Source organism: Amblyomma maculatum, chromosome 9 (assembly GCF_055883805.1).
Source record: "Amblyomma maculatum isolate TAMU_Amacu chromosome 9, ASM5588380v1, whole genome shotgun sequence".
In the NCBI taxonomy this organism is placed as follows: Eukaryota; Metazoa; Arthropoda; class Arachnida; order Ixodida; family Ixodidae; genus Amblyomma; species Amblyomma maculatum.
The window spans coordinates 8,924,112-8,951,802 of record NC_139352.1 but is presented as its reverse complement, the minus strand read 5'-3'; the positions used below and the strand labels follow the sequence as shown (position 1 = coordinate 8,951,802).

The 27,691-nt window shown below is 47.8% G+C and overlaps 1 protein-coding gene across 1 annotated transcript in view; it reads right to left on the bottom strand.

Annotated features, from left to right (window-relative positions):
* Nucleotides 1-27,691, bottom strand: part of TfAP-2 (transcription factor AP-2) — a 99,904-nt gene that overhangs the window by 49,909 nt on the left and 22,304 nt on the right. Inside the window, exons 2-3 of the mRNA XM_084579718.1 lie at nucleotides 11,967-12,350; nucleotides 5,568-5,792 (exon numbers count right to left, since the gene is read on the bottom strand). Coding sequence (XP_084435844.1) covers nucleotides 5,568-5,792; nucleotides 11,967-12,350 — 609 coding nt within the window. The remainder of the gene's footprint in view (nucleotides 1-5,567; nucleotides 5,793-11,966; nucleotides 12,351-27,691) is intronic.

Genomic DNA, 27,691 nt, shown 5'->3' with positions numbered 1-27,691 from the left:
GGACGGCAGAAAAAAAAAAAAAGAAAACCGATCAGCAACAAGTAGTCAGCATGCAGCATCGAAGGAAGAAGAGATATTATATAGAGTCTGTCATTTAGAAACGGAGATAGGACGGAGGAGGGTGCCCGAGAGGAAAGGGTGGAAGTCGAATTGCTGAGAACTGTTCTCTGCATAGGGAAAGGGCCTAAAAATTTCTCGGTTCATGCAGTCAGATATGCAATGGCAACCGAGATAACCTGTTTTACAAGGAAAGTCTATAGCCGTGGAAGATAGAGTTTAAAACAACGCTCTCGAGGTCTATGTGAGATGGATTGTTGAGACGGGTGAACCATAGGCGAACGTATCGTTAAATAAAGAGGTTGGTCGGATGAAATAACGGAAAGACTTGCTCGGGCATTGCCGAAAATGCAACGACCGAGACCAGATGAGATAGGAGGGAGCTCGCTCGTCTTGCAAGTGGCGCGTCGAAATCGGCAGCGCGCTAGCATGGATGCACGAACCGAATGAAGGTCACTTAGGTCACGGTCTGTGTACGCTAAGGAAGCACGCGATGGCTTCGAAGCCTGCATGGCCTGGGACACTGGCGATATGCCTTTTCGTGCCAAGTTTAAGACGACCGTGCTCTGGAACCAGGGTTGGCGCTGTATAACGACTTATATACTCGCATCGCTCGAGACATACGTAAGACAACGCTCGCCTTTCAAGCTTCGGATGAAGATCCTGAACATGTGACCGCACCGAGAGAAGCCTGAACGACCATATCTCGTTTCAGGCACGAACGCGCGAACAAGCAGTCAGAAAGTGATGTACGTCCACGTCTTCGACTTGTCCTAGTACGGCCTCAAGAAAGATGTCCGCCGACTTCCGAGAAGCTCTATCACCCTCACAGGAACGGCACTGCTCGAGGCCGGTGCGTACGAAGCATACTGAATAGTACTGCATAGCACCCTTTCACGGAGGTCGAACCTGCCTACGTCTGGTGCTTTACAGCCAAAGCAGAAAAAAAAATGTAGGCAGTTTCAATATGAGCGCAAGGACAAATTAGATCCCGAACTCAGCGCACTCTGCAAGTACATTCACGCAGCGTTAGAATAACAGCCGTACCTTTTTGCTTGCATATGCCTCGTGTGACTGCACTTTTGGGGAGGCAGCGCTGACACCATGTACAGCGTCTCACTGGGTGGGGGGAGAAGGGGGAGGAGATTCACGATTTATACCTGCTCGCAGTGTTTGCGTTAAAGTTCGCACGTATGTGTTTCTTCTTTGCGGACGCGCTTGGCCCGTATCGTTCGGTGGGTTCCGCCGAAGGGCCACAGAGTTCATGCCGGAATCTGCAGGTACGATTCGTTCGAGGTACGCCGACAACTCCAGAATCCATTGCGATAAATTGCGCCGCAGGTCGCGCTGCCCAGGGGGTGCCTTTTGGGATTTTCCTCAGCGGCAGTATCTATTATATATATTTTTTCGCGATGTTGGCCTCGTGTATCTCAATCGCTTCTGCCAGGAGACAAAAGGACAACTGTATGTGTGTGGAGAGACCTACCGCGATGTGTCGGAGAATATACAGGGCGTTCAATTGCAGACACCGAATTCGCGAAAGTTCATCGATGCGCAGTTACTGAAGCCGGCACGTACATGCATGTCGTCTCGGTCAAAGCGCAAAGCCGGCGCTAGTAACCCTTGCGGACTCACCCCTTGCGCAAACCTTACGTGACCACGAAATGAAGGAAATACAAGGATAAAGGTCAGCGTAGTTCCTTTTCTGCGTACTTTTCTGTCAACATCGATTCTCTCAATTTCTTGTTCGGTGAATTAGAGCTTCGGCGCGTGATCTGTCCTCAAGTTAGCATTCGGATATCTTCAAAACATTTGAAACTTGCGCCGCGGTGTGTAAGTTATAAAAAGAGATCCATGGGCTTTGCTGCTAAGGGAGAAAAATGACAGTTGACTCAAACACAGCGCATCCACACTGGCTGCAAATGAATACCATGAGCCTGTTCATGCGCAGTTGAAAATAATTTATCTGTTCAATGAAAGGCAAGGGCAGCCGCTCCGAGGATCACTGTATAACCACGATGGTTCTCGGACGACAGGTCCCGAAGCAGATTGAGGAGGACGTTTTGGAATCTTCGCCCACCATGCGAGCGACAAAGCTAAGCGGCCATTGCGTTTTCAAGGGAGCAAACTAGCGGAGGCCGAGATGTTTCTTTACTGAACGAAAACACAGAGTGTGCAAACACGGCAATCACATTTTTTTGTTTTTCCATCGCCAACGCACACGCACACGCATTTGCTTGGAATTTGGTCGTTCTCTACGCGGCCGAAGTGCGGAAAATCCGTCTTGATCATGTGAGAAGGTGATGCTTAGCTCGTAGCACTCTAAAGACGGAAGTGAGCGCAGAGTAAAAAACGTTCGATCGCTGGAAAAAAAATAACGAAAAAACAGAAACACGCAGACAACCACTCGCATGCATGTGACGCGAGGGATTCCTTCTGTGAGCCGGCTTCCTTCACGAAAGGGACATCCTTGGCGTGGCGCCAGCGCCGTCGTCTTAATCCATCGATGGCCACGAGGGAAGCTGCCTGCCTTCGCGAAAGTGTTTGGCGCGTTTCACCGCGAAGAAACGTGCGCGCTGACCACTTCCTCCTCCTGCACAACGCCACCCCACCCAGTTGCGTGCAGCGCTAGGAAAAGATGCACATCCTCGGCAGCGCGAGCGTAAGAAGTTACCACCTGCTTAACAGAGTTCGCGTAGACGCTTCAAGTAGTTAAGAGCCTCTCTGTTTACGCCAGAATGCACCGAAGTTCTATTCAATTTTCAGCGCCCGAGATTCGTTTTCCCTTTCTTTCTTTCTTTCTTTCTTTCTTTCTTTCTTTCTTTCTTTCTTTCTTTCTTTCTTTCTTTCTTTCTTTCTTTCTTTCTTTCTTTCTACATTCTCTGTTTTTAACCTTTCCTTCGTTCGTTCTTTTTTCTCATGATACCGGACTAATTCCTTCAAATCGCCCAAGCGTGCTAAAACAAGCAGCGCGCTCGAAAACGGCCAACATTAGTTTTTGTTTGCATTGCTCATGATCTTCAGACTTTAGAGGAGTGTTGACTTGTTTTCTTGTTTTGTTTTGTTTTTGTTTTTTTATGTCATACATATTCACATGGCAGGTTTTGTATGCCTGATACATGTTTGCTGTTATGCGTCCCGCGTGTCCCGGCCTGGTCGCCAGTGTTTGTGTCCTCAGGCCTTGCCTGCCGTGCTTGATTTCGCATTTCGCCTTGGAATTCTGCAGTAATATCATTGCCTTTTGACGAAAGAAAGTGAACAGTGTACTGAAATCCGCTCTTAAATCAGTATTACATGGTAGGTCACGTGGTGAACATAGTAATGTTTTTGAACTTTTACATGTGCCTGACATTTCTCATCTATTTTCTGAAACAATTGTTTTTAAACACACCTGGTCAAATGATTTTTCCACACCTTATGTTCCTGTGAAAGATCTGCGAAGTCGCGATCGTTTTCTCGTGCCTAGAGTGCGTACGCGCTATGGCGAGCGTCTTCGAAAACATTATGTTCCCTCTGTTCTTAACCGGTTACCCAAAGAAATATTTTCTGCTGATTCCAAAAAGATAGTGAAAGATTGTCTTGTGAAATTAAGATATTAGTTCCAGTACACAGGTTTGTTACTTATGTTTTTACACGGTTGCTCATCTGGCGTGTGCATTTTTGTATTTTTGCGTTCGCTCTTATTGAATCCCGTTTTCTTTCATTTTTTCGAGCATTTTTTTTTTCTTTTTTTTGCAACATGTCTGCTTGGTGCATGGCTTATATGCTGTCTACTGCCGGGCACTGCCATTCAAGCCTTCGGAGGCTTTGGCAGGCCTGCATTTGTACTGGAAAAAGGAAATAATAAATTTTTATTATTATTATTATTATTATTCACATCGCACAACGAGGGCAGACATTGATTAGGCCTTGCAAACAACTTGGCTACATGCTGCCAGTTTGCTACGCATGACAAAATGCAGTACTGCTCCAGATCTGTCTTAAGCTAGATCCTACAACAGATACGTTCCCGAACTGACAAATCATTCTCTTTGTGGATCGGATCTTCGAGTGATCAATGGACAGACCAATGAATCGATCAAAACTACACCACCTCGAGAACGTGCGACTATTCTCCAGGGCTCGCGGATTGGATGCACCTACGTGTGTCCCCGTCTTCCATTCGCTGCACTGAATTCCACCTGGCACGTGCCTATACTACTGCGCGATTCGCACGCAGACCAAAGACGTATACCAATCTGTTGCGTAGGGAGGTCGGGAAGAGATGGCGGCAGAAACGGCGAATACCCGCATAGGAGAGCGGAATACAAATTGCCCCGCGCAGCCCCGGTGGTGTGTCCCAATCGGTAGGCTTAAAAAAAAAATAATAAATACTCAAGCGAGGGCGGTAGCGAGCTTGGGAGTGCAAATGGAATGCCAGGCATCGCTAATGAGATTGACGACGGCGATACGCGACCAGGAACGAGCCCAGGCTAGCCGCTTGCTATCTGTGTCGACTCGCACGCGTGCGCGCGCAGTCTCAGACACACACATACGCGTGTACGGAAGAAACTTGGAGAGAGTCGGAGGAAAGGGGGGACCCGCGGCCCCCTTCCTTGAGCACAAAGAAAGGCTTGCCAGGAGTGTGCGTGCGCGTGCGCCCGGCTGAAGCACGCCACACGGAGTCCGTGCAAGTACTAAAAACAAAATGGAAATAACAATGAAAACAGCTGCAAGCGCGTTTCTAATCGGATTCGGTAGCCACGACAACGTTCCTCGAGGGCGTGTGCGCGTGCGCGCGTGGGCATTTTCACGGCACTGGAATGGAGACATCACGTGGCTTTGCAGAACACAAGAAGGAGAACGGCCGCTTTCCATTCCGCATCTCTGTGTACGCGCGCGCGCCACATAACACCACGGAGGGCACATTTTGCAAAGCTGGAAAACACTTGGGCGCGCTCATCCTCCGTCACCACATGCTCCTCTCGGCGTCGCCGTACACTTGAAGCCAGAAGGGAGTAAAAGGGGTATCGCAAGTGTACCTTTTCGGGATTCACTGCGGTGAAGCTATCATTATCGCACTAAAGTTTAATGATTACCCTTAGGGTCTTCTCAAGAGCGGCTAACAGTTTGCTGCTGGGAAAAAGTGCTGAAGTTAGACCATTTGACTCCTTCTTAGTTAAGTGTGTATGAGACATGACCCCGCCGGGGCGGCGCAGTGGTTACGGCGCTCGACTACTGTTCCCGAAGACGCGGGATCGAATCCCGGCCTTGGCGGCCGCTTTTCGATGGAGGCGAAAAACAAGACGCCCGTGTGCTGTGCGATGTCAGTGCGCGTTTAAGAACCCCAGGTGGTCGAAATTTCCGGAGTCCTCCACTACGGCGTCGCTCATAGCCTGAGTCGCTACCAGTGTATGAGACATGCGCAAGACTTCACGTGACAGCTGCGGTGGCTTTGTTGTTTCTTTTGCATAAAATCTCAACCATTTCATTAAGGTTCCAGGTGACGATTGAGAAATGAGACAGCTCACCTCGAGGAAGTCGTTTCCGTCGTCCGACGAGCAGGGGCTGGCCTGTCCGTCCTCGACGATGCCCGGCGGCAGTCCCGCGGCGGCGCCGTGCAGGCCCAGAAGGTCCTGCTCGGTAAGGTGGTGGTGCGCGTGGTGTGGATGCACCAACACGTCAGGCCGCCGGGGGTACGCTGTCGGCTCGGTTCTACGCCCCCCTTCACCGTACGCCGGGAGGTGCATGTTTGCCTGCGAAAGAAAGACAGCCAACATTTGGTCATCACTGCTTTCAACACCTCTCTCTATCTGTACTGGGGCAATGTGAGAGCTACGCCTTTGGCCGTTGGTGGGCGTAACCTGGTTAATGAGGACGATAACGATCCTTGGGCAGCTTTGAACTACATCTTGAGGATAATCAAGGGATCGAAGTCAACACTGTACTTAAGAATGAGCATAGAGTTGGGAGCCATAGCGATGTCATTGCGGTGTTGGCTATAGCCATTCATGTTGCGTTTATTACGTTATTCGCCCTTCATTTGTTTTTCTTTTGTCGATAAGAAGAGACGCCTACTCATGACACAGATTGCACGCGATATTATCTTGCCGCCGTGCACTAAGCAATATTGAAAGGTGGCCATGAACAAATACAAGTATTTTAATTGTAGTTATTGGTTTATAATGGTTTATTTTTAACAAATATGCAAACACTGACGCCTCCATGCATTTGGTAGAAATTTATCTGACTGGAAGACTTGCCCTCCGAAGAAGAGAATTTAGATGTAGCATTTATTTTCCTCCTTTAAGTCCGCCGTTGTAGTGCAGCGGTTAGGGCTCTGTGCAAGGATGTGGGATCGAATCCCGGGAGCGGTGGGCGCTTTTCGATGGAGGCGGAAAACAAGGCGTCGACGTGCTGTACTATGTCAGTACACGTTAAAGAACGCCAAATGGTCGAATTTTCCCGAGCCCTTTCCTACGGCGTCTCTCATAGCCTGAGTCGCTTTGAAGCGTTAAACCCCACGAACTAAATTAAAATTCTCCCCTCTTGGATAACAAGTGGCCTGGATCTCACACTACATTTAACGCTCTTATCCGCAATGTAAAAGCGCCACCATCCTAGTTCGCTAAAACAAACTTTCCTCGATTTTGTTTTTTGTTTTTTTTCACGCCGATGAAGAGATTCCAATCAGATAACTATACCGTTGCTTCTGGAGTGTAGAAAACTGCTGTTATTAGTGCTTTTTTTATCCTGAATCTTTTTTATTTCACTTACATATGGCCATCCTGCATGGGCTAGTGACTCTAGTCCCAGGTAGCACAGAATGTGGGGCCCCAGTAGGTCCGATGTAGGCAAGTGGGGCTGGGGCAACCATCATAAAACCTGCATCGGTCCCCGATGGGGCAAATGTGGGCAAGCCCCATTTGGGCTTGCCCCTGTTCCTCCCGCATAGGTCCCATAGCGGCGTTTCTTGGGCTAATGCAGAGCACATTCCTGCATCCAGACCACAAGGGTCCCTTGCCGGATATTTGAGGGCAATCCAACCTAAATGTGGGCTTTTTATGGGAAAGCCCTCATAGATCCGAAATGAGGCCGCCCCCATTAAATCTTTGTGGGACCAACATCGGCCGTAGTGGGGCAAGAAAACGGACATACCCACATGCTGCCCCAATCGGCCCCTTGTAGGTTACTTGAGGGCAGGTGAAATATGAATAAGGGCTCTATTTGGGCAAGCCCTCGTGAAGCCCATATGAGGCAGCCTTAGCTAAACCGCTTTAGGTCCCACATAGGCTGTAAGGTGGCTGGAAGGCGGGCGTGCCTGCATGGTACCAAAATCGGTTCTTTGTGGGGACTTTGAAGGCCTGTGCAACAGCAGGTGGGCTCTAGGTTCAAAAACAACGTCCAGCCCAATTGGGGCTGCCCACATAAAACTGCTTTATATCCAACATGTGCCGTAATGGGGCTGGAAGGCGGGAGGGCCCGCATGATACCAAAATTGGTCCCTTGTAGGGAATTTGAAGGCACGTGCAACAGCAAGTGGGCTTTAGGTTCAAAACCAACATCCAGCCCAATTGGGGCTGCCCACACAAAACCGCTGTAGGTCCCACATCGGCCGTAATGGGGCTAGAAGGCGTGCGTGCAATTGCGTAATCATTGTTTCCAACCTTTATTTGCATTAGGTGTTGCCCTAAATTACTATTATAGATGATTTGTATAACAGTTGTTGCCATGTTTAGTCGATTAGAAATTTGTACGGCTTTAGTTCTCGCGCTGATGCAAATTGCGCTACAAATACTAAAACAAACTGATTGCTAACTGTTGCCTCTTATGTGGTTGCTTTGGAAAGCCTGCAACTCTCAGCACAAAATTGCTGTTCAGAACACACATCTCCATAGCCTGAACAGGATGTACATGAAGTCATTTCGGCTAGATGAATGTTATGAATTATTGTAAAATTTATATTGTGGTTGTTTAGAAAGTGCAGACATGTATAAAATAATTACTTAATTATGTGCATAAATATTGAATGGGAGAACTTGTACTAGGGCTTTCCATCAATTTCCTGCGTCGGACCCCTATGAGAATAATGTGGGCAAGCCCAAGTGCGGCTACCGCTATAGAACCCGCATTGGTCCTATGTCATTCATTATCTGAGGGGCTAACTGAAATAAAAAAAATGTTCCTCCAAAGCGGCTGCCCATATCGGTCCAAAGTAGGACCATCGCGGGGAGTTGGCGGGATGTGCCCTTTTAACAATGCCGGAAAAATAAGGGCAGCCCCGCAAGGGCTGCCCGCATCGGCCCCTAGTGGGGCCCATTGGGGCTTTGTCGACAGCCCCCTTCGGGCCTACGTCGGCCCCTCTTGCAGCACCCACATTGAGCCCACCGGGGCTGTCCTGCATTGCCTACATCGGGCCCACCGGGGCCCACCCTTCATAGCCCACTTCGTGCTGCCTGGGGTATTTCATCAACAAATAAGAAGACAGAAAGATATAAACGCATCTGCCTCACTACGTCATCATCATTGCAAGAAACGATTTGTCATGTCATGGCACGGGTGTGTTGGGGTATTTATCGCGTTGGAGACAACTGCCTGTCTAAACCTGTTGAGCAGACAGACTGAGGCACAACAGCCCCTATTCTCCTATAACTTTCCAGAGTCGATAAACGCCTGCTGCTGAGCGCTACTGTGAGCAAATATAATGTATTCCTCACAGATAAAAAAATTCTATCATGCGCAATAAACTAAGCGTTTGTAATCGGCAAACAGTGGTCTATATAGGGCCGCGGAAAGAACGGGTAGAAGAGGATCATGGGAAAGGTGACCGTCTATACTGCAGCCTGAAACACAACAAAGTCGTTTCAACGCGGTTGAGACAAGACGCCACCCACATGCGAGCTCAACCATGACAGACCGGCATTTCCCGGGCCCTCTAGCTTCGTTCCCTGGCGGGGCCGGCATTAGGGATTCCGTGGCACCTCTGAATACGTGCCCCGTATCAGGAGCGGTGCCGAAGAAGAATGTATTCCGGGCGCGCTTGGTTTGCAGGGATTATTTGTTTTTGATGCTTCAAACATGACACGACTGCGAGACGGCCCTTACAATGGAACGGGGAATCGTTCCACGGGACACAAAACAAGAGCAATAGTAAGAACTAGTGCGGCTGGTTTTGAGTATGGTTTGTCGGGTGCCCGCAATGGCGTGACTAAAGGGTAACGGAATGAGACGAACGCATGAACTGCCGCACTATACTCTTCGCTTGCTGCGAGCACAAAACAGCCCGAGGAACTGAGCACTGCATGTGTGCGGTCGGGCACCGAGTGTTACGTGAGCGGAATGGCAGTGCTGTTATGAGGAGCAACCCTTGTCGCTGCGACCACGGAATACACGTGCCTCTGTTGGTGGCGCAGTCTCACGCGATCACTGGCGGCATACAGAGTATGGTGAGCAAACCGCAAGCTATCGTTTACTCATCACCTGTATCACTGACTCGGTGTGAACGGTGTGTTACCCATGCCTATGACAGTGCTCCACCATAATGTTGAATGTGAGCGTATTATACCTGCCAGTCCTCAACAAGCAAAACCTCGTGTTCCAGCGTCACAGCATTAATTTTGCGCAAAATCCGCCAGCGAGTTGCCAGAGTACCTCCGACAACACGTAATTAAGAACAACCTAACAATAAAAAAAAAAAAAAAACCATAAAGTGACATTGAGGGCATTTCTATTCAATTATTTTAAGAGGAAAAAGTCAAAGTTTATTTCCCATCTAAAACTACAGATGGAGGAATCGTAGAAAAAAGCTGCCCTTGGGCAGCTTGACGAGTCCACAATCCTAATTATTGGCAGGGAGGCAACACAAGAGCAGGGAGGCAACACAACACAAAAGTAATTCCTGATTCTTAAGTTAACGTTTCTTTAGCAGTAAGAGGCGTACTTTTCGCCGAGACAACTGAAGTTTAAAATCCTACCAGCAGTCGATCATCATAGGGAATCTGCGAGAATGGTATTAACGCAACGTGACAGCGTTAAAGTTCCGACATCAGCGTTGGCGTCGGCCATGTAAGCGAAAAATGATGACTATGCTCCTGGAAGGCTGTGGTTGGCATGTCATGACACTCATTGGTTGGCGGGTTCTGTCACGTCAAGAAGCCACCTGTGGCGAGTTGTTTCCAACTCGGGCAGTTTCGTTTATAAGAGCATCGAACAATTCGAGACAGTGGATCCTGAATTAGGCGCAAGCCATGCTACCACATACCTCGTGGTCTTAGCCTACGACTCTAAGCTAATCAGCATGCGCGACATAATGGAGGCTAAACTAGGCGGTTAGATGAGCTTCAAAGTTCGCTCGTGAGCGAGGATTCACAAGAGCGCCGATTGAAACAATTAACGATGTAGCGTCACATACCCTGCATAAAAGGCGGAGCGAAATCAGGCGGTAATCGCGACGCCTATGTTTCGTTTTTTTTTTTTTTTTTTCTGTTCTAAACGTTAAAAGCTCTGTTTATGGCGAGAGTGGTTTCTTTGTGATTTTAAAGCGGTATACCCTGTCGCAAGCACAAGTTTAGTAGGAGAAGGAATAAAGTTAGGTGGGCGGAGGAGATTATGAATAACCTTGCACAGGACCAGGTTAACTGGAAGGACATGAAACAGCCATTTGTCCTGCAGTGGACTTAGTCAGGCAAGTGATGGCGATACCCTATCGCGATATCCTACAAGCTTGTATTAGTCCTCACTGTACTTTTATAGGACCTCCAACTTATACTATGGTGAGGCTACCCAAAAATAATATAAAATAATATGCCTCTGCCCGTGCCAATAGGTATAACGGGCTAGGACCTCCAACAGCCATACGACAGTCTAAAGCATTCTTTTCTGTTTCTTGCGAGCAGTACACTATACCAGACTATTTCTGCAAGTCTTCTGGATTCCGCCGCCACAGCCTCTACCGGAAATATCATCGCAGACTCCACTTCTTCGCGTAGTGCCACGAACAGCGGTTTCGGCTAAACTGGTCCGTCCGTTCTTTTTAATATAGGACACCGATGCATTGTTTCTCATCACATTCAGCGTTAAAGGAGACACCGGCTAGCATATTACTCCCAATCTTTCCATTTTCAAAAGGGTTTATGTGTGCTCCACTTGAGCGGGAGGCAGACCGACCACCCAGTCCTTTCTTTAAACTCTTCCTACAAATCCCGATATGTAAAGTGTTTAATTTATGTTTTCATCAAGTTTACTCCGCTATCAGATAAGACGAAGGCAGACTGGAGTTTGAAGCTTTTCTCCGCGGTTCATTAAACTAATCTTCGCAAAACACAATTAACCTTCTTCCAGCTTTTTTACCTTTTTTCCTACTACTCATAAGTGCGCTAGATAGCGCTTTCTATATGAGCAGTTAATCGAAGGTATCAGGATCAACAAGAAAGGTTAACTCAATCTAACGACATATGTTTCGTCCAAATACACATCCAAGTTTCGATGCCTCACTCCAAGGGCAGCCATGGTGTTCCAGCCGCCCTCCTTACCCCAACTGTAAGCCTGAGCAGCCCTTGGAGTTTGCTTCGTTCCGCTTGCTATCCATCGAACTTCTCCCATAGAACCACTGAGAATCCATTCTTTACCCTATCCGATATCTCCTGTATAGGCAATACATTCCCCACCATCCCACGAACATTTCCTTCTATAAATTTCTGATAAACATATGCCTGTCAGCCACCTCTTTTTAAGTGTTTCGGCTACACAATCTCCAACAGTAGCAGGCGCTAGACACCGAATCCAGTCAAACAACAAGAAGACAAGGACATCCGCAGCTGTCGAATCTATCTCATTAGCCTCGCTATGCTACCCGATTATGGGATGATCACTAAATGTGGGTGTGCCTCATTTGTTGTTAAGATAAGAAACGGCGATGATAAGAGACTGACCGCCTGTAGGAGGTCCTCTTCGGGCCTCCGGGACAGCCCCCGGGGCTGGTGTCCCGCGGCCGGGTGCAGCTGGTGGTACTGCTGGGGCCCCGCGAGGCTGTTGAGGTGGTGAGACGCGTACGGGTCGTGGAAGTCCAGCTGCTGTTGCGTGGGCGTGGGCAGGTTGTAGGGGGGCGGGAAGTAGGGTGGCTGGAAGTCCGCCGACGACGGCGTCAGCCGGGGCGGCGGTGGCGGAGGGGGCGGCCCCCCCGCGAACGAGCCAGCGCCCGAGCCCAGGGAGCCCGGCGTGCTCGGGTTCGGCGAGCTGAGGCTCGTGATGGGCCCCAGGGCGGCCGCGGCGGCCGCTGCGGCGGCAGCATGGCCGCTCACCAGGTCGCGCCGGTCCTGCACACAAGGGAGGAGACCGTCATAATCCACGGCATATATAGGGACTGTGGGGCTAGCTCGATGTCGGAAGCTCAACAGAAAAGAAGCAGAGTTAAAAGTCAGTGGAAGGAAAGAAAATGACATCGGCTGGTAACTTTGCTCCTCCACATTGTCAATACAAAAGTTCAGCCCTTTTTTTGGACGTTGTTTTTATGTGTGAGGCAGGTATGAAACATAAGATGCGGTTTGATTGACGGTGTTTACCGTCCCAAAGCGATTCCGGTAGATTCTATCGATGTGGGAAACGTTTAGATCAGAAACAGCTTCCCTTCAAAAGAAGAAGAAAAAAATGAATTTCTTCTGAATTTATCGGTATGGACATTCAGTTAGAAAGAAGAAAGTTATCAGGAGTGGAAACTACTGTCCGTTAGAGCGCACTGGAAAAGAAGACGGATTTAAAATGGCGAAAAAGGGCAAGTTGCGTAAGAAACGTGAGGTGAAAACACAAGAAGACATCAAGTAAAACTCGCCTTACAGAGGCGGGTGCGGAAAGGAGAGGGTAATAAAGACGACGAAAAGTGTGCCTGTGGCTCTGATCGGTACACAAAGCCACTGAATTAACACAGGCAAGGCATTGATATCAACCATTCCACTTCGTTGTCTATATAGTGGTGGAAGAGAGCAATAGATGAGGAAAAGAGAAGTAGGAGAAGACTACGTTGGTGACGGAGGCGAATGAGAGAAGATGAAAGGGAACGGCATTTAAATAAATTATCGCCCTCGAGCAATTTTCATGCTCAAGGCGTCCATTAGTCTCTGCCAAGCCTTGGTCAATGATTGACGATCGCTCGGGCTAAGCTGTCCAAATATCCTTCCAGCAGCCGGTGGAGGATATGAAGCTTCGGCTTTGGGTTCACAGTGCGGAGAGGTGAACAGAAAATACTGGCAGTGATACGATAGAAAAAAAAAGTCTCTATATCTGGAGTAAACTTGAGGCGTATTCATAGTACGCGTTTTGTAATTTTTAGTGCTTCGTGAGATAAAAAAAAAAAATGATGATGAAAACAGCAAAAATATTCGACGCGTAAAGGTCAGAGGAGAAAGAATGAACGATACTGCTATGAAGCACTGCATTCATAAGCGTCCTATACAATACAGACGCTTCTACAAATCAAGAACTGGCATGAAATTACATCTCATATTGACGCATAGATGCAAGCTTCCACGGCTAAAAATTAGTTTAGTTGTGGTTTAGCTCTGGTTCAATCCGGATGGAAGCGGAAGCTTCTTTTGCCAGCTACATTATTCCCCTACCACGTCCTATCAGTGTAGGGGGCTACATTACTGGGAACACGTAAGCTCAGCCTTTACGGGTATGACGCGAGAGCATAAGCTACCAGTCCACATATAAAGTCACGCTTTAACCAAGCCGTATGGACGTGCCTACATGTCGTAGGGGTAACAAGAATGCAAAGGTAGTAAGGTTGAAAGTTGGGCGAGTTGAATCTGGTTCATTGAATCTGGTTCAAAATGAAGAATGCAAAGGATTCTGTCAGGTTGAGTCTGATATCCCCCTCCCATATGAGGGGAGCGACCCGAGTTTGGCAGCTCCTGCCCGTAGCATTGGGTTAACGTGAATTCAAATGCCATGGCAGGCTGACTCTAATTTCACCCTCCCACATGAAAGGAGAAGCCCCAGTTGGCGCTCTGACGACACTGACGCTGAATTAAGTCTCGAGTTGGCCTCAATAGTGAAGATTCCGCTTCAGATAAAAATCAAAAAGGACAGCAAGCGCCACTAAATTTTCGTTGCAACTCAACAAAACATTTAGATTAGGTCATTTCAAGAGCGCCCACTTTTTCTTTCTCTTCCCTTTCCAGTTCGTTTCCTCTGATAATCAGTTATAGGTTGGCAAACGTTCCTAAATAATATAGTCCACACTGCCTTCCCTCCGCCCTTTCTGTACCGCGCCGCAGCCCGGAAACCATTACGCTTGCGTTTGGGACAACTGTATACAGGAAGCGGACAGGGTCAGGGGCTGCTTTTTAACGAACCCGTCCGTTGCATCCCTTTGACGTCCGTGAGAGCGCCATCGACGCTCCCTCAAGACGGCCACCGCGCCATTTCGTGAAAGTACATGCGTCGGTTACATACGCACACACAGCGGCGCGACCTGTCGGCTGGGGCTTCCCAATGCGGCAATGCGTGGCCGCAGCGGCGCGAGGGTCGATACACCGGCCTCAACAGCGGCGACGCCGGATAGAGGGACTACCCGTTTCACGCCCCGATACTCTGCGCTGCGTCCGCGATCGCGCTGCCGATCCGTCTCTTTCCATTGTGGCGGCTAACTCCATGGCGGCCGCGTCCCTCCCTTTTTGCCGCCTTTGCATGGCCGGCCGACGCCATGGTTGTTTTTTCTTCCGGCGTCTCCGAGCGAGGATCGAGTGTGGCTGGACGAGCTTCCGTTCTCATAAGAGGCACCGCTTTACCACCTTCGTCTCCGTGAGAACGGGGCGTTGCTTTGTGGAGGTGCGGCCGTAACTAACTTGTAACGCGACGTAACAGCACCAAAGCACGAGGTTATATGTTTACGTTGCAGCCGTAACCAAGGTAATTGTCTACGGGAAATGACGTCAGCGAGCGCGGCGACGGGCACTAAGAATTGCCGCGGACAGAGTAATCTCACAAAAAGTGCGCCTTACTGCACTGTTTTAGTCAATACGGAACTACAGCCGGAGCTTGTTCACACTGGCCGGACAGTTCCGTTTATATCGACAGCAGCCGATAAAAGGTGTGCGTTCTTCGCTCTAAACTTTGCTACGCTCAAATTGGATGGCGATATTTTTTGTTAGAACGCTGTGATCTAGTACCCTATCCTCGAAATCGATGAATGATTAAACAGTAAAGACAGCAACGTCTTCCATTATTATTTTTTCTATTACTACTGCGTAATTCCCCCACTAGCCTTTGATGATAGTGCAGACAATAGTCAAAAGATGATTTCATTACACCGGGCCGCACACTGCTATCTCACTATATCAAATATTCAATTTTATTTCTTTTGGATGTGCACGATAGAAGCTATAGACTGTTAGGCTGTCTCTTAATTCAATTTGAATACACCAACAAGTGAGAAACAGTCCCTGCTACAGGCTGTCAAATGTTTTAGTTGCTGTTCTTTCTCAGAAACTTAGGACGAGCGGTAAAAGGTAAGAATTCAGCACAGTAGTCCTCCTTAGGCTAACCACAGAAGGGTGCATCGCAACTAAAAACGGCTGGACGCTGCAAGTGAAAGGCGGAACCACTTACTCAGAGCGACCCAAATTCGCCCCCACAACGTTTCTCCAACCACGACTTTCCTGACCACGTTCAAGACTCGCCAACTTCCACATATTTCAGAAAGCGCATCGTTGTTTTTACCGATGATAAAGGAGAGAATTGGGCGCATGTGATCAAGGCGGGAATGAGCGTTACGCTCCGAATCATTTACGGGCGGCCCTCGTCCATGGAATAAGTGTTACGCATCCTTCGGTCACGTTCATGCGCGAGCGCAGGGCAGCGTTCGCGAAGCCGGATGGGAACGACCGCAGGGCCACCGCGAAGAACAAAAAAAAAAAAAAAAAAAAAAAAAAGAAAGAAATCTCGTCTGCCGGGGGAACAAAGGAACGAGTGTGTAAGTAGTGGCGAACGGGACGTGATTCAAGAAAGCGCCGTTTTTCACCCGGCCAAGACGAACGTCCACGACTACGTAAGCACGCTCGTATGACGCAGGCAGAGGCACGAGCAAAATGCCCGCGCGAAACCACGCCTCTCCCCTCACATGCACAGCGGAACAAGGAAACCGGTCGTCGTGTGAGGCCGTTTGACCCAGTCGCGCGGTTTTTTCGGCCAGAAACATTGCCTTCCCTCTGTTTTTTCTGCGTCGCCCAATTATTAGCGAAAGAGAAACAAACGGAGTAGCTCACGCATTACTTAGACAGTTATTCAGCGAGGTCGCAAACAATAGACGACCACGAAAGAGAGCGGAATTTCGTGATCATCGTAGGTGCGCAGTTCAGCTCGGAGACGTGAAAAAGAAGCAAAGGAAGCAATTTGAAAGATAATTGAATGCATGCCAATACGCTGGTGGGCACTGAAAACGATTACTACTCACTGCCCCATCAAGGAAGCATGCGAACCTTCTGAATGGTTATATATAATTTACGCTTGCACTCTAAGGAGCAACTTCCCGATGGAGAATTATAGTTAGGCCAAGGCAGCCCTTTACGTTGGCCGCATTGAACAAAATCGAGCAGACTTGGATATGTGCAGCAGGAGAAAAAGATCAAAGACGAACCAAGAAGAAAAAAAGTAGCGGATACTCCTTCCCGTTTTGCTCGCGTTAAACGTCGAGCTATATATATATATATATATATATATATATATATATATATATATATGTGTGTGTGTGTGTGTGTGTGTGTGTGTGTGTGTGTGTGTGTGTGTGTGTGTGTGTGTGTGTGTGTGTGTGTGTGTGTGTGTGTGTGTGTGTGTGTGTGTGTGTGTGTGTGTGTGTGTGTGTGTGTGTGTGTGTGTGTGTGTGTGTGTGTGTGTGTGTGTGTGTGGTGGGAGCACCCTGGAAGACAAAGAAGGACGCGGTGTAGACGCTGACTGACGATATATATATTCTTTGTCTTCCAAGGTGCTCCCGCCTTGTACTGCTCCAGAATACAACGAATCATGAAATGCGCTGATTTCCTACAAACCTTTCGCAAATATTTTAGCCTCCTACTGGAGCGTTGCAGACGAAGACAATTTGTAAAGAACAGAAAAACCTCACTTCGTGCCAAAAACATTTTCCACGCCAGCCGTAGACGTCGATGTTAGCCGCCTTCTCTGGACATGTCCCAGAACAGACGCTTCAAGAATGAAACGACAACGTGCTGACGAACGACGCGAAGAGCAGGGGATTGATCTGGTTCGTGGACAAAAATAGCCTCCACAGCGTTTAGCATATTGATAGCCATATCGTATGCCACATGGCAAGTCCATGACATTATAATAATAAAGTGGGACAGAATGGTCCAGACGAATTTCTTTCCTCGTGTCGCTTGGCCAACCGCCGCTTTGCTGACCTGTCTTGAGTCATTTTGCACGCGTAGCGGAACGCGGACACGTATCGGAAATTCGTTAGAGAAAAGTGCACTGTAAAAGTTACACAACACTCACAACAACGACAACAAAATATTGACAAACAAGTAACCGCAGGGCTTTTCACGCTATTTCGCCCACATCTTTTGCATTGCACGCACCACTGAAGCTGGGGAAGACGGAAGACGCAGGGCACGCGACGACGATGGAGAAAAAGAGGAGGAGACAGGTAGCGTTATTGAGGTAAGGAGGGATGCTGGGGGCGTTTTGCCTACTCACGCGCTGACGCCGCTCCGGGCGAAGCCTAAAGGCTGAGTCGGAGACCTTCAAGGACCTTCTAAGCCATTACGGACGCAGACGGAAAGAGAGGAAAGGGTTAGAAATGTGTCTAGGGGCGGCACGCCCATTCTCGACACCGGGACGTCAATGCACAGTGCGTTGACAGCGATCCGGCAGATTAGTTTACTTAAGCGTCGTCGCCGCAGGGCCGCTATACGTGTCAGTATGATGTATAAGGTATGTCTAGGAAATCGCTTTCCCGCATCGGAATAGGTGAGCGGACACCAAGAAGTGGCCTTTGCGCCCAGAAATAAGCATGCTTCGAAGAACTGACGGCGAAAAATGGCAGGATGACTGTTAGCTGATTAATTGAATAATAGTGAGCTAGAATATAGATTGAATATTACTGAATTATTAACTAGTTGATTAATTGCTTGATTACATTCATTCATTCATTCGACTGATGAAGAAAAATATTGGAAAGATTGATATTCAAGGGCTATGATTTTATTTTTAAATGGACATTGAAACCATATGCCTTTGTTCAGCAAAGCCCCCTCATGCACACACGCACGTACACAAACGCACGCACACACACACACACACACACACACACACACACACACACACACACACACACACACACACACACACACACACACACACACACACACACACACACACACACACACACACACACACACACACACACACACACACACACACACACACACACACACACACACACACACACACACACACACACACACACACACACACACACACACACACACACACACACACACACACACACACACACACACACACACACACACACACACACACACACAAGCACACAAAAGAATGAATGAATTAAGAAATCAAGATACTATTTCCAAGCTTGTTCGACAGGACTGGGATCTGTCCGAGAACGTGAACAAGTCTTTGACAATGCATAGAAGACGTGTAGTGTGTGCTTCTTAACTACAGATCATTAGCACCGTCTAGGCTAAGTGCACTCTTTTGTTACTATAGTAACCTGTCGAACACAGTGGTGATGGCGTTGGTGAAAACTTTGATTGTTCGGAAACAGAGTTTGGGAGTCTGAAGATCCCGCTACATGGTCAACACATCTAGTCTGTGCATGAAGGAGACTCCGACGTTGTGGGGTTCAGGTAGGTCAACGCCGCTTGCGGCGGGGGCTAGCCTGCCACTTATTTTTTATCTGGTCAAGGCCGTCATTGCACCCCCACCGTTTCGGTGGTGGACGACGGCCGTTGCGACGCGCGTCTTTCTCTCCCTCTTCTTTATCTTCCTTCTCTATTTACTCTTCTGTCCGCACGAGGCAGCGGAGGTGGCTCAGCTACAGAGCCCAGTAGCAGGCCCGTGTATTTTCTTTTTATTCTTCCTACAGTCGCAACCAACCAACCAGATGAAGTCGACATATAGACCATGTTTCAGAGGATGGCCATATAAGCAAGGATCTCCACACTTTGGGTGTTGTCCATTTATTGTGTTTTATAATTGCAAACCTCTTTACGAATTATGCTGAGGTGCTCTGCTTTTGGTTTTTCATTGTTGAAGAATACTCGTTCCAGCTTGTTGCAACCATGTGCTGTACGACGACTTTAGCCCAGTAAAGTTGGTTTACTTTTTCCTGTCTTTCATAGTCCTGTTAAACCGAATCATATATGCGACTTGAGACTGACGCAAAAAAGTTGATTTAAATGAAAAAGAGAAGTGTCGCCTTGATGTCGATAATGCGTTTGCAATCTCGTGGATGTGATTTCTCAAAGACTTGGTGAGGAGGAGGATGGCGCAAGGTTAGATTGGCTGCCGAAGTTCCACGGCTAATGTATATGTGGTTCACGCAGGGTAAAGGTGCGAAAAAGTACTTATAAACTATGTGGATCTGGTAATGCTGCTGCAGATCTGATCATTCTGTTGATACTTTCAACTCGTTTCTTTTCCAATAGAGACACAAACGCGATGATGCTGCCACCAACCAGCAAAGAGTGGACCTCAGAACAATCGCCTCAGGTGAAGTCGCCGTTAAGGCAATTTCGGAAGAGCAAGCCTTATCTGTGCTCTGCCTACAGAGTGTATGCTGCACCTTGCACGTTAGTCCGGGGCGAATTAGGCCATGTGATCGTCTTGCGCAGCGCTACACGCTGCATAAGACGCGGTTACTTCACCAAAGTGTTATCTTCGAAGATGAGGAGGTTCAATTTGATTTACTGCTGGTGTTTGTCATTCCAGGGATGCTCCATTTCTATATAGTGGAGGGAAGCCATATCAACAGTTCCAGTGCTACATCGTACTAGGGAATAAAGCTTAGAGTTTGAGTTTTATTTTCACCGACAGGCCGCTAGATCGTGTACGAAAACAGCGATTACGATTCAACATAGGCGTTACCTCGAAGGGAACCTCTAAAACGTGTTTTGTCATTTCTAGGACAAAAACCAGCACCAAACGCCTAATTGCGCGTAAAATAATGAAGAGGTACGTGGTAAATGTGCGGAATAAAAATGAGGAAATATTTAATGTTGGAGAGGCTCATATGAGTGACACAACACTGGTGCATTACTGATATAATCTATAATACATGTAAGAAATAGAATTGCAGCACAGCTATTATTCTGAAGCTTATTTCTTGTTTCTAGCCAAGCTGAATAAAAAGTTCAAACTTTTAGTTGCGGATAGTTGCTAAATTTCTTATGAAAATCGGTAACGGAGCCCCATTTTTAGGATCGTAAATTCTGAGAAACTCTAAGGAACAATTAAGACATGCAGTGGGAAGTTGATGAATAAATCGACAATATGTAGCACACGGTCGCCTTGCCTTTCACCCCTCGAAAAGCGGCCGCCGTGGCTGGGAATTAACCTGCGTCCTTGTGAGCAGTCGCGCACCATATAGTGGCTATAGCCACTGAGCCACAGCGGCGGGGCGGCACTCGTTCGATGTCAGTGCAGCTCTTGAAGGTGCCTGGCCTAAGTATTGTAGTGGATGGAGACAACGCGTAAGCCGTTATATTCAAGTATATCGTTTCCTTCTGCCTTGTGTGACTTAAACAAGATAAATACGTCACAATCATCGCTCGGTTGTTTAAACTAAATAAAAACGAGAGATGAGGCTCAGCTGAAAACTATTTAGCATTCGCAGAAGAATATCATGGGGTTATGTACGCGTATTAACGTATACACATCATTCGAAAAAAGAAAACACACAAGCAATAATTAACAGCCTACACACTTTGAAGTCATTAAAGGAACACCTTCCGCACCAAGTGCGGAATCATCTGTCAAAACTGGCAACCTTTTGGTATTGTTCGATAAGAGCAAACTGAACCTAGGGTTGAATGGCGCGCTAATGTTTTAAAATTAAGCTTTCGGATAAAACTAACACTCTGCATGAATAAGGCACAGAAATGCGCTGCGCCAACGGCTACCTTTTTCAACATTTTTCAAGGCGGTAGAAACGAGTTTCAGTACATATAAAGACACATGTCACTCCTCATGATTATTCTCCGCCTGGCATTTGGCATCTCGGAGAAGACAAAAGAGAAGTATGGTAGTCGGAAATTTTGAAAGAAAAATGACGCAAATATATAATGAAGCTTATGATAAATGCCTCTGATTATCACCGAATTCAAAACAAAGGAAGGCCCGATATGCCTGCCTGAAAAGCTTCCCGAACTTCTTGCCAAGTACCCAGTCACTACTGGGTACTTAGGTACTGGGTAATCGACGGCTGGCCGTCGAAACGCATGCCAAAAAAAAAAAAAAAAAAAAAAAAAAAGAGAAAAAGCAGCAGATGTCAGTAGTTCACGAATAAAGGAAAAGTGTGCAGCGATCGCATTTACGGGAAATTGTGTCAGCCGCCACCCCATTACTCTCCATGGAGTCGTAATACCGCACGTCTCCAGGCACAGATTCTTGTGAGTTATTATTGACCACCGACTATCTTGGTCGAAACATATGGTGAAGAAAAGGCTAATTAATTTTTGCCATGTATTTCGTTTCATAGCTGGCATCAAATGGGGTCCAACTGAGCGCTCCTTAATAAGGCTTTACGAGACTCTGTTTATTGGCTACATCCGGTACAGTCTCCCAGTACTCTCTAGTATGAGCATTTCCTGCTTGCGGACTTTAGAGAGCGTGCAAGCGCAGGCACTGAAAATATGCCTCGGACTGCCCAGATGCACCTCTAACAAAGACACAATTGAAGAGGCACATGCTCGCCCAATATCCATATACTTGTCACACGAACCACTTCATGTATATTTACGAGCACTTACACGACACCGTTTTCACCCACTCAGCAAGATTCTGGATGAGCGGCCGGAGTGCAGTTTTACAAGTGCACTCCGTTGCCATCAGTCACAAGTACCGACAGGATATGCCCTCCCATATCGTCCCGCCCAACCACCATGGACGATGGATACACCTTTGGTGCACCTTCGTGTTCCCGGAATACTAAAGAAATCAATGGTGCCAACAACTTACTCTGGCGCACATCTGGTCAGAATATCCTAACTATATTCACGTATACACCGATGGATCGGTGTCAGCACAAGCATCCGCTGCAGCTGTGGTCATACCAGCTCAGAAAACGACTTTGCATTTCCTTTTGGGACATACTTCTACATCAACCGCTACTGAACTTATAGCCATTCGGGAATCTATTCGCTATGTGGTGAACCACCTCAAAAATGGTGTATATTCACAGACTCAAAGACTGCATTGCAAATTTTGGAAAACTTCATACACCCCACTGCCTAGCAGTCCCTAGCACTAAACATTATGGAGCTCCTCACATCTGCCCAGCTGCAAAGCTACAGGATAATATTTATGGATACCTGCCCACTGCGGGCTCCATGGGAATGAACAGACCGATGTTGAAGCGAAAAGTGCACTCAGCAATGGCTTCCAAACAGCTGTGCATTTTTCAAGAGCGGATACGACGTGCCTTCTTACGAGTTGTATGAAGAACGCTACAGCAGCTTACTGGGCCCAGCCAAACGCCCAACACATTTGTCTAAGAAGGCTCGATCGATCGTTGAAATTTTATGTTCCGCGTGATATTCCGCGCCATCAGGCTTGCTTGCTACATAGACTTCATTTAAACGTGGCTTTCACGCGCAAGTACTTACATTTAATTAAACAAGTGGACTCGCCGGAATGTTCAACTTGCGGCATCCCAGAGACTGTGGACCATATATTATCGGTGTTCCCGGTGTATGCGTGCGAAAGAAGTGTGCTAACCGCTTCCTTGAAGCGTTTGGACAAGAGGCCTCTGCCGGAGGAACTGCTGCTGGGCGCTTGGCAGGACAAGGGGAAGGGGAAGGGTGTCCAGGCAGTGTGTGCTCTTCGCAGTTTTTTGTGAGCAAGCGGACTTGATTCGCGCTTGTAAAGCAAGCTATTGTGCCTGTATATATTTCATATGCCTTCTCCCACATCGTCACCTATCATGATCTTCATTCTCCTCTCCTTCCCCTTCCCCAGTGCAGAGTAGCAGGCCAGATTTGAATTATTCCAACCCCTCTGCCTTTCCTTTCAATGAATCCATATCTCTCTCTCTCTCTCTCTCACACACACACACACACACACACACACACACACACACACACACACACACACACACACACACACACACACACACACACACACACACACACACACACACACACACACACACACACACACACACACACACACACACACACACACACACACACACACACACACACACACACACACACACACACACACACACACACGCACACAAACACACACAATACCTGCACTGAATTTCCTTCTTTTAAACCAATGCATGCGCCTACTCCACCTCTCTTACGTGAGCACAAGCGTTGGACCATGGCCCTATAGGTAATACTTTAGAAGGGCACCATGCCTACATAGCGTCCATTGGCAATCAAATTAATGCAAATTACTTTTTCGGTTTAATACACAGTATCAGCCCCTTCATGGATCACTCACTGCCTTGTCGTGGCGGAGGGGCTTGCGAAACTCGATGAAGTCGTGAGCTCTGCTGTGTAGGGCCACCCAAGATAGACAGGTCACGGCAGAGAGCTCTGACAAAATGTGATTCACTAGAGAAGGTAATGGCAACCCACTCCAGTATTTCCTGCCAAGAAAACCCTATGGCCAGTCACAATACCATTATCGATATGGCGCCGGAAGATGAGCCCCCCAGGTTGGAAGGCGTCCCACATGTTACTGGGGATGAACAAAGGGCGATTCCTAGTAGCTCCAGGACGAATGAAGCGGCTGGGCTAATGCCAAAAGGACGCTCAGTTGTGGATGTGTCGGGAAGCGACCGGAAAGTCCGATGTTGCAAGGAGATATATCACATAGCAATATGGAATGTAAGATCTATGACGCAAGGTAAACTGGATATCGTCAAGCGAGAAATGGACAGATTGAACATTGATATCTTGGGTATCAGCGAGCTCAAGTGGACCGGAATGGGAGAATTTAACTCCGGCGACCATTATGTCTTTTATTGTGGGCACGAATCCAAGAGAAGGAATGGGGTCGCTCTCATAATAAACAGAAGAATGGGCAAAGCAGTGCTAGGGTAGAACCCCAAAAACGACCGAATGATTTCACTTCGGATCCAAGCTCACCCTTTCAACATAACAGTTATCCAAGTCTATGCACCGACCACTACTGCTGAAGAAGCTGACGTTGAGAGATTTTATGCGGACCTACAATGCCTTTTAGACCGCACTCCATCATCAGACGTCGTTTTTCTCATAGGAGACTGGAATGCTAAGGTCGGGAGTGAAGAAATATCCGGAATTACAGGCAAGTTCGGTCTTGGTGAGCCAAATGAAGCTGGGCAGAGGCTAGTAGAGTTCTGTCAAGAAAACAACCTGACCATAGCGAATACTCATTTTCAACAGCACAAGAGGCGCCTGTACACATGGATTTCACCGGACGGTCTGTACAGGAATCAGATCGATTATATTATTTGCCGGCAGAGATGGAGAAGCGCTATACAAGCAGTAAAAACAAGGCCTGGGGCCGATTGTGGCACCGATCATCAGCTTCTTGTTGCCAAAATTAAGCTTCGATTGAGGAAAACGCAGAAAACTAGAAGGCCTTTCAGGTATGATCTGGATCAGATTCCATTAGAATATGCTGTGGAAGTGAGGAATCGATTTCAAGAATTAGATCTAGAAGACAAAGAGCCCGAAGAGATGTGGACTGATGTTCGTGATATAATACAAGAAGTTGCTACTAAGGTAGTTCCAAAGCAAAAGAAATGCAAAAAGCAAACTGGTTATCTGAAGAGGCTTTGCAAATAGCTGAGGAAAGGAGGATGGCAAAAGGTATGGGGGAAAGAGAAAGATACAAGGTTCTCAATGCGGATTTTCAGAAAATAGCAAGGAGAGATAAGAATGCCTTCCTGAACATACAGTGTCAAGCAGTTGAGGACAACAGCCAATTAAGGAACACAAGAGCTCTGTATAAGACAATCAAAGATATCAAAGGAAGCTTCTGTGCTAAGCTGGGCGTGATAAAGGACAAACGAGGCAAGGACCTCACTGAAGCCTCAGAGATAAAGAAGAGGTGGCAGGAATACACAGAAGAACTGTACAAGAAGGACCCGGATGTGCAAACCCAACATAGGACGGTTGTGATTACTGATCTCGAGCCGGGCATCCTGAAGAGTGAAGTTGAATGGGCCTTAGCCAGCCTTGCTAAGAACAAAGCTAGCGGAATTGATGGTATTCCAGCTGAGTTGCTTCAAAACCTCAACCACGACGCTGTTAACACACTGCATACATTATGTCAAAAGATTTGGACAACCCTGCAGTGGCCACAGGATTGGAGGAGGTCAGTTTACATCCCCATTCCAAAGAAAGGCAGTGCCAAAGATTGTTCCAACTACCGCACGATCGCGCTTATTTCGCATGCTAGCAAGGTGATGTTAAAAATCCTGCAAGGTAGGCTGCAGCAGTATGTGGATCGGGAGCTTCCGGACGTGCAAGCTGGGTTTCGCAAGGGCAGAGGAACTAGAGACCAAATAGCCAACCTTCGCTGGATCATGGAAAAAGTAAGAGAGTTCCAGAAACCCATTTACTTCTGCTTTATTGATTATGCGAAAGCGTTTGACTGCGTAGATCACAGCAGATTGTGGCAAGCTCTCCAAGAGATGGGAGTTCCAATTCACCTCATCTGTCTCCTCAGGAACCTTTATGAAGGGCAAGAGGCCACAGTCAGAACTGGGCATGGTCTTACTGATTGGTTTCCGATTGAGAAAGGGGTGAGACAAGGCTGCATACTGTCGCCCTGCCTATTTAACCTATATGCAGAGTGCATCATGAGGAAGGCCGGTCTGGACGAGTCTTCAGCTGGAGTGAAGATTGCTGGAAAACGTATCAACAACCTTAGATATGCGGATGATACCACTTTAATGGCAGAAAGTGAAGTGGAACTCAAGAGACTTCTGATGCGCGTACAAGAAGAGAGTGAGAAGTTTGTGCTTAAACTGAACATTAAAAAGACGAAGATCATGGCGTCTTGCCCTATCAAGTCCTGGAGCATCAATGGACAAGAAGTGGAAGCTGTGACAGATTTTCTGTTCTTGGGCGCCAAGATTACCTCGGAAGGAGACTGCAGCCATGAAATTAGGAGACGCCTGCTTCTGGGAAAGAGAGCAATGGTTAGCCTTGACCGCCTAGTAAAGAGCAAAGACATTTGTCTGCCAACCAAGATCCGTATAACCCGTGCTATGGTCTTTCCAGTTGTGATGTATGGATGCGAGAGTTGGACTGTGAAAAAGGCTGACCGCCGAAGAATTGACGCGTTTGAATTGTGGTGCTGGCGAAGACTTTTAAGAGTTCCTTGGACTGCCAGAAGATCAAATCAGTCGATATTGTCGACCATAAAGCCTGACTGCTCATTGGAGGGTCAAATTCTAAAGTTAAAGCTCAGCTACTTTGGTCATCTGATGAGAAGAGAGGAGTCGCTGGAGAAAGATTTGATGTTGGGAAAGGTTGAGGGTCGCCGGAGAAGGGGTAGGCAGCGAACGCGATGGTTAGATGGCATTCTCGAGGCATTGCAGATGAAGCTATGTGATGTTAAGAAGATAGTGAGACCGGAAAGCGTGGCGTGACATGGTCCATAGGGTCACGAAGAGTCGGACACGACTGAACGCCTGAACTGAACTGATCAGATCAGTCAGCCCCAGGAGAAAACGTACTGAAATGACACTGCTGAATAATGTCCCAGACCGTGCGCCTCGAACGAAACGTGCGCGGCCTGGTCGCCGAAATGTGCAAATCGTGCAACCTGCGCTCCGTTCGGTGCGCGGCTTGACTCTGCTCGCTTACCTTGTACTGCGGCACGACAGCGAGCAAGGCGGCAGGGAAGAAACACTGTCCATACCAAGAAGACGGAGGAGGAGGAAACGGGCGGGCGCGCGCACAGCAGGTTAAAAATCGGCGCTCAGAAATAAATGGCCGGCGCCTCCGAGAAAAACACTCGGGGCGACGCCCTAGGGAAGGGCACGGCGGCCCCGCGATGCTCCCCGCATGCCGATCGCCATCGACATCACTCCCCTCCTAGCTGGGCTTCCTTGCAGAGAGGACTGCGGGCGCTGATAGCGTGCTAGCGAACGTTGTTTCTCGAACGGGTGTACACATCGTTCGGAGTCGCGCATCAGCATCCCAATGCAAAGTTCCCTGCAGTACTGTTGAAGCGACGTGCGTCCTCTACGATAAAATACGTCCGATTGCCCGCTGAAGCGCCTTCCCTCGCGAAAACCACTGTCTTGCGGTACTATGTGATCAGCAGGTTAGCCGTAACGGAGTCTAACCATCGTAAATAGGTAAATAAAAAATGACGCGAAACTTTGCCATTGCTGGGACGTGGTTTTTAAACACAGCTGGGGTGGTGCAGAATTCCGATGCTGGGA